This window comes from Bison bison, unplaced genomic scaffold, assembly GCF_000754665.1.
Source record: "Bison bison bison isolate TAMUID 2011002044 unplaced genomic scaffold, Bison_UMD1.0 scf7180017854332, whole genome shotgun sequence".
Taxonomy (NCBI): Eukaryota; Metazoa; Chordata; class Mammalia; order Artiodactyla; family Bovidae; genus Bison; species Bison bison.
The window spans coordinates 4,300-12,294 of record NW_011484905.1 but is presented as its reverse complement, the minus strand read 5'-3'; the positions used below and the strand labels follow the sequence as shown (position 1 = coordinate 12,294).

The following is a 7,995-nucleotide window of genomic DNA, read 5'->3' as shown; positions in this document are numbered from 1 at the left end:
TCTTTGTATGTACATAAAACTGACCTCTACTACATGGATCTCAGGGTCCCTGGACAAAGGTCAACAGAGAGTAAATCCTGAAAAAAACAGAAAATGTCATGAAAAAAATCAGATTTTGCCTCATGTAGTACTATTCCCAGTGACAGGGAGGGAGAAGGGAATTTGACTACATTTGTTTGTATTCTCACCCCAAGCAGACCCATACATTTATCTCTCTATGATGTAATAATTATTTATAGACAGAATATAATTCTTTGTAAGTTTAATTATTTAGAGGCACTCACAGACCTTTCTAGACATCTTATTTTTTCAATTATCTCTGAACTTTGTGAAGCTGTAGGAAGTACTTATCACAGGATAACTTTTTATTCATCCTGCGGGGCTAAGACTATCAAATGACTGGCAGCATACATTGGCCTTTGCACAGTCAGCCATCCAGTGTATCATCCACCAGCTGCTTTCTCCCATGCCACACGACCCTGACTCTCACTCCCAACACAAGCATTTGCATTTACTGTCTGCAGTCTAAATGGGACAGTATACTTATGAAATGAAATCTTTGTGATGTCCCTACTTAAGAAAGAGTGAGGCATTCTCCATTTCTGGTTTGGATTTCTTCCTTGTTTCCTCCATCAGTGTCACTGAGGAAATAGCAGTTCTTCCTAGGTACAGGAAGATAGAATTAGTAAGTATTATATTAATAACATATTTGTGTATTTAACTGATAAAAGAGATGACAACTTCTCCACAATCAGAGTTTTTATGCAACTGCATAGGCTATTATTGAGAACTGAAGATATTTAAGAAAATGTTTTGGGTTCAAAAAAAAGATAATAGACTATTAGCTCTGTTTCTTTACTACAACCTTAACTGAATTGTGTTGCTACATGGGGAATATATACATTAAACTATATTAATTAATTTAACTAGATATAGTACACAGTAAATGTTTATAAATGCTTTAAGTGTAAATGCATCATAATAGAATACTTGATGCGTGAATAAATTTTTCAAAATCATATCCACCAAGGGTTTTGTAATCATTCAGAGTTGTTATTTCATATTTAACAGAATTTTGAATGAGTCCACTTGTTTCCATCCTTTTTTGTCCATTGTTTAATCTCAGGACCCATGAACAGTAACTGAAAAATACTCTGAAAATACTCTGAATTCAACAAATACTTGTGGAATGAATGAGTGAAGAAAGCAAGTCAGTGGCAAGACAATAGGAAATAAATATTTAGATATGATAACTTTATTTGATAAAATAATGGGATAAAAGCTAATTGTGCTGAAATTTTTTTTCCATTTTATGCCTGCTGACTAGATATAAAAGGGAAATTTTTTTCCATTTTATGTCTGCTGACTAGATTTGGCAACAGGATCAGTGTAACTTCCAAACTTTTTAAACTAGAGGTAAGAAATTTATCTCTGACTTGAGCTTGTTAAGAGCAATATAAAGATTTATATTTCCAGCTAAAAGAATCTTTTAATGACCTGCCTTTCTTTTTTTCAGGTCATGAGCATCAATTGTTCCTTGTGGAGAGACAATAGCATGTCTGTGAAACACTTTGCATTTACCAAATTCTCTGAGTTAACCGAACAGTGTTGGCTTTTATTTTCCTTCATCTTACTCATGTTCTTAGCATCACTGACAGGCAATGCTCTCATAGCTCTTGCCATCTGGACCAATTCAGTCCTCCATACCCCCATGTACTTCTTCCTGGCCAACTTGTCTCTCTTGGAGATTGGATACACTTGCTCTGTCATACCCAAGATGCTGCAGAGCCTTGTGAGTGAGGCCCGAGGAATCTCTCGGGAGGGCTGTGCTACACAGATGTTTTTCTTTGCCTTATTTGGGATCAGTGAATGCTATCTTTTGGCAGCCATGGCTTTTGATCGCTATACGGCCATATGCTCCCCACTTCACTATGCAACACGAATGAGTCGTGGAGTGTGTGTCCATTTAGCAATGGTTTCTTGGGGTATGGGTTGCATAGTAAGCTTGGGCCAAACCAACTATATTTTTTCTTTGGACTTCTGTGGCCCCTGTGAAATAGACCACTTCTTCTGTGACCTCCCCCCTATTCTGGCACTAGCCTGTGGGGATACATCCCATAATGAGGCTGCAGTCTTTGTTGTGGCCACTCTTTGCATTTCCAGCCCATTTTTATTAATCATTGCTTCTTATGTCAGAATTTTAGCTGCCGTGCTCATCATGTCATCCCCTGAAGGTCGCCGAAAAGCTCTTTCCACCTGTTCTTCCCACCTACTGGTAGTAACACTATTCTATGGCTCAGCATCTGTCAGCTATTTGAGGCCCAAGTCTAGCCATTCACCTGGGGTAGATAAACTCCTGGCCCTCTTCTACACAGTGGTGACATCCATGCTCAACCCTATCATCTACAGTTTACGGAACAAGGAAGTCAAGACAGCTCTTTGGAGAACTCTGGGCAAGAAAAAGCTTTGACTCATGGGTACAAATAGCAACCCACTTAAACATTCTTTCCTGGGATATCTCACAGACAGAAGAGTCTTGCAGGGCACAATCCATGGTGTTGCAGAAGAGCTGGACACAACTTGTGACTAAACAGCAACAACATACTAGAGGACCATAAAAATTTCTCTTTGAAAAAGATGCATACTTAATCTAAAAGGAAAGAAAGAAAAGGAAGGAAGGGAGAAAAAATGCACTTGTCAAACTGTTTTGTAATAACCTTCTTTAATAACAGCAATTGTAATTTTGGAGACAGCAGTCTTCTTATTGCTACAGTTCTGATTGTCAAGTTCTGGAATGAAATTGGCTACCAAAGAATTTTGATACGTAAGTCCAGTACTAGACAGGTTTTCCAAAATATTTCAGTTTAGGTTAATGTACAGACTTAAAATGGGGCTTCCCAGGTGGCACTAGTGGCAAAGAACCCATCTGCCAATGTAGGAGACGTAAGAGATGTGAGTTCAATCCCTGGGCTGGGAAGATCCCCTGAAGGAAGCACAGTAACTCACTCCAGTATTCTTGCCTGGAGAATCCCATGGAGAGAGGATCCTGGAGGGTTATGGTCCATAGGGTCGGAAAGAGTCAGACACGACAAAGCAACTTAATCCACGTGCATGCCCAGGCTTAAAGTACAAATTACCAGCTTATATCTTGGAAGTCTAGGACATTCTTACCTATACCTTTAGGCATTTTCTAGTCCATGAGAGGATAAAGCACTATAAGGGCTTCCCTTGTAGCTCAGTTGGTAAAGAATCTGCCTGCAACACAGGAGACTCGGGTTCGATTCCTGGGTAGGGAAGATCCCTGGAGAAGGAAATGGCAACCCACTACAGTATTCTTGCCTGGAGAATCCCATGGACAGAGGAACCTGGTGGGCTACAGTCCACGGGGTCACAAGAGTCAGACACGACTTAGCTACTAAGCCACCACCACCACCAGTCCATGAGAGGTTCATATGACTTCTGCTCTGGTCACTGGGAGGGCTTCCCTCATAGCTCAGTTGGTAAAGAATCCGCCTGCAATGCAAAAGACCCTGGTTCCTTTCCTGGGTGGGGAAGATCCCCTGGAGAAGGGAAAGGCTACCCACTCCAATATTCTAGCCTGGAAAATTCCATGGTCAGTCCATGGGGTTGCAGAGTCAGACAGGGCTTAGCGACTTTCACTTTCACATTCTGGTCGCTGAGTAGCGCTTCCACAAATATCTGTCTCTTGCGACTCTTAGTTCCCAAACAACTCTATGATGTGAAATATTTCCTTCCATAAAAATATTTTAAAATTTTTTATCCTTACTAATTCGGAGAAGGCAATGGCACCCCACTCCAATACTCTTGCCTGGAAAATCCATGGATGGAGGAGCCTGTAGGCTGCAGTCCATGGGGTCCCTAAGAGTCGGACATGACTGAGCGACTTCACTTCCACTTTTTACTTTCATGCATTGGAGAAGGAAATGGCAACCCATTCCAGTGTTCTTCCCTGGAGAATCCCAGGGATGGGGGAGCCTGGTGGGCTGCCGTCTATGGGGTCGCACAGAGTCTGACATGACTGAGCGACTTAGAAGCAGCAGTAGCAGCATAGAGTTAAATAAATTTTTTTTTGAGTTGTGGGTACTATGAAAATAGGTAACCATCCAAAAGAGAAAAGTCATAAAATTCAGAGGAATTTGTTGCAGAATAATATGAGAAATTTTTACCGAGAGTCTCCATAGTAAAAAAATTTTTTTAAAGAAAGAGAAATCAGATTTAAATTCAAGAAAGGAAGAATAAAGCTGAACTAAACATAATTAATAAAAGCAATTTTAATTTTTATGTAGTTTACCAAATGTACATACGTGCAGATGAATTCTGAAAGAATATATTTGGAACTCATTCAAAAACTTGCTCTTAAGAGAAATGAACATAGTTACAACATAATCAAGTACCTCTAGTCATCTATAGAAGCATTACCTTAAATTTGAACATCAAGTTCTCAGGGAGGTGCTGTGATCTATAAGTGATTAATAACTACTCATAGTAGTGATAATGTGACAAGGAAAGAAGACCTCTGACTGCTGCCATGACAATTTACAGATAGAATGAACAAGTTCTAGCAATCTAACATAGAGCATGCTGACTGTAGTTAATAATACTGTACTGTGTTTGAAATTTGCTAACAAAGTAGACCTTAACTGTTCCTATCACCCACATACACAAAGGATAGTTATGTGAGACAGTGAATATGTTACTTAACTTGATTGTGGTAATCATTTCACAATGACAATATAAAATCATCACATTACCCACCTTAAGTCTAACTCTTGACAATTTTTATTATTTTATCTCAATAAGGCTGAGAAAAAGATGTGATGATGCTACAATCACAGAATGGTAGTGATGTTCACTAATGACAAAGATGTGTTTTGCCAGATATGCTCATTTTACCAAAAGCTATTTAGTTCACCAAAGACCAAAACATAATACACTGTGGTGTTTATTTGTATCTGTGTGCACCTAATGAAGAATAGAAATAATCTGAACATGTGAAAATAACTACTTGACAATTACACTATAGAAGTAGGCAGGAGTTATCTGCAGGCATTAAAGATTATTACTTTTACATGTGCTTATTAATCTTAAAAATGATTATTTATTAAAAATTAAGGCAAGTAACAGGCTTTCTGGGAGTTCAGTGGTCAAGAATCTGCCTGCAATGCAGAAGATGCAAGAACTCCATCCTGCCACAGGCTCCATCCCTGGGCTGGGAAGATCCCCTGGAGGAGGGAATGGAAACTGACTCCAGTATTCTTGCCTTGGAGAATCCCATGGACAGAGGAGCCTAGCAAGCTACAGTCCATTGGGTCGCACAGAGTTGAACATGATTGAAGCAACTGAGCGTGGCATGGAAGGAAAGTTAAAAACAATTTGTATAGCATCATCATATCTGTTTACTTTACTAGTTTTGAAAAGTTTTGTAAGTCTGAAATGATCAAAAACTGAACATTTATATGTAAAAGAATGTCTGCAACATTTCCACTCATCATATAAAAAAAATTAACTCAAAATCGATTAAAGACCTAAATTTAAGACCAGAATCCATAAAACTCCTAAGAGAGAAAATAGGCAGAACACTCTTTGAGATAAATCATAGCAACATTTTTTTGAATCTGTATGCTAAGGCAAAAGAAACAAAAGCAAAAACAAACTAGACCTACTTAATGTTAAAAAGCTTTTGCACAGGAAATTTATACATGTGTATGTATATATATGTGTGTGTGTGTGTATATATATATATATATATAAAACAAAATGATAATCCACAAAAAGATGACCGACTGAATGGGAGAGAATATTTGTAAATGGTATGACTGGTAAGTGGTTAATATCCAAAATATATAAACAGCTCATATAACTCAGTATCAATAAGACCAAAAAACTCAATCAAAAAATAGGCAGAAAGCATGAATAGACATTTTTCCAAAGAAGACATATAGATGGCTAACAGGCACATTCATGTTGATGTGTGGCAGAACAAATACAATACTGTAAAGTAATTAGCATCCAATTAAAATAAATAAATTTAAATTAAAAAAATAAAATGAAAACATTAAAATTACAGCTTAAATGTTTAAGTATTATTTGACCTAAAATAAAGGAAATAAATTTACCAGTTGTAGTTTCCCCCCCAAAAAAAAGGATGTTCCACATCATTAATTATTAGAGAAATGCAAATCAAAACCAGAATGAGACATTACCTCATACCTATCAGAATGGTTATCATCCAAAACTTTACAAACAACAAATGTTGGCAAGAATGTGGAAAAAAGAAACTCTTTTAGACCCTTGATGGGAATGTAAACTGATACAGCCACTGCAGAAAACTTACTAGAGGTTTTCAAACACTAAAAGTACAACTACTCTACAATCCAGCAATTCCATTCCTGAGTATATATATCTGAAGAAAACAAAAACACTAATTTGAACAGATATGTACAATCCAACGTTCATTGCAGCATTATTTACAATAGCCAAGATATGGAAGCAACCTTAGTGTTCACCAACATTTGAATGGATAAAGGAGATAAAGGGGAGATTATAATATATATATAACATATATATATTAAATATCAATATAAACACTCTATGTTATCACTTCTACATGGAATCTAGAAAAAGTAAACAATTGGAAATGGGGAAGATGGTGAAGGAATAGGATGGGGAAACCACATTCTCCCCCACAAATTCATCCAAAGATCATTTGAATGTTGAGCAACTTCCACAAAACAACTTCCGAACACTGGCAGAAGACACCATGCACCCAGAAAGGCAGCCCATTCTCTTTAAAAGCAGGTAGGACAAAATACAAAAGACAAAAAGAGAGACAAGAGAGTTAGGGACGGAGACCCATACCAGGGAGGGAGTCGTGAAGAAGGAAAAGTTTCCAAACACCAGGAAACCCTCTTACCAGCGGGCCTGTGGGGAGTTTTGGAATCTCAGAGTGCAACATGATTGGGAGGGAAAAAAAAAAAAAAACCCACAGAATAGGCGCCTAACCACAACTCCCAGTGGAGAAGTAGCCCAGACACTCTTTGCATCTGCCACCAGCGAGCGGGGGCTGAACAGGGAGGCGCAGGTTGCAGGCTTAGGGTAAGGACCAGGTCTGAATGCCCTGAGGACAATCTGAGGGAGCTAACATGAGATAGCATCACAAACTGTGGGATAGCCAGAAAGAGGGAAAAAAAAGATAGAGAAAGAGAACTTTCCCCGCGAAAAGCTCTAACCTAAGGCACAGCCTGGCTTGCTCACATAACAAAGGACTGAGCGAATACCAGAGGAGAGCTAGCCAACTGCAGACCAGCCCATCCACCCATGGGAGGCAGAGAGGAAGGCTGGCGACAGTCAGAACTGGAAGGCAAAGGGCAATCTCAGCCCCAGAGGTGGCATCCCCCACCAAACTGTGAGCAGGCTCCTAGTTGCTAATCAAGTGTTCCTAAGATCCTAGACAGTTGACATCTGCCAGGATGGTCACAGCCAGAGATCAGCTCCCCAAAGGAGACACACGGCACACCTGAGATGGCACTCCTGCAGCGCACCCAAGAAACCAAGTGGCCAGGACCGAGGAGGTGATTAAGACGCACGATTCACCTGGGACAGTGTCCTTGCCAAGCACCTGGTCGCCTGAGCTGCTAGGACCTGGGAAGGGCACAAAACGCAGGCCCAACCAAATTTGTGCCTTTGCGGAGTACCCGAGAACCTGAATCTGAGTGTCTTAGACCTAGGAAGTGCACGAAACCCAGGGCCCGCTTTGGACAATTCCCCTGCAGAGCAACCTGGAGCCTGAGCAGTGTAGACCAGAAAAGCACACACAACATGAGCTGGGGCAAACCCATTGTGGTCTATACACTGGGAGCACTCCCCACAAACGCCAGTGACATTTGTTTGCAGTGTTCTACCCTCCCCACAGCACAACTGAACAAGTGACCCTAACTAAGTGACCACCTTTGCCCCCTTGTGTCAGGGCAGAAA

At 39.9% G+C, this 7,995-nt stretch overlaps 1 protein-coding gene across 1 annotated transcript; it reads left to right on the top strand.

The window, feature by feature from the left end:
* The first annotated feature begins 1,519 nt into the window (after nt 1-1,519).
* Nucleotides 1,520-2,470, top strand: LOC105000594 (olfactory receptor 10C1-like). The gene has a single exon (XM_010856544.1). It carries the CDS (start codon nt 1,520-1,522, stop codon nt 2,468-2,470), a length of 951 nt encoding a protein of 316 aa, XP_010854846.1.
* Nucleotides 2,471-7,995: the final 5,525 nt, after the last annotated feature.

Bases quoted from the DNA above. Each gene is read 5' to 3' on its own strand.
- LOC105000594 (XM_010856544.1), top strand. From the start codon at position 1,520: ATGAGCATCAATTGTTCCTTGTGGAGAGACAATAGCATGTCTGTGAAA.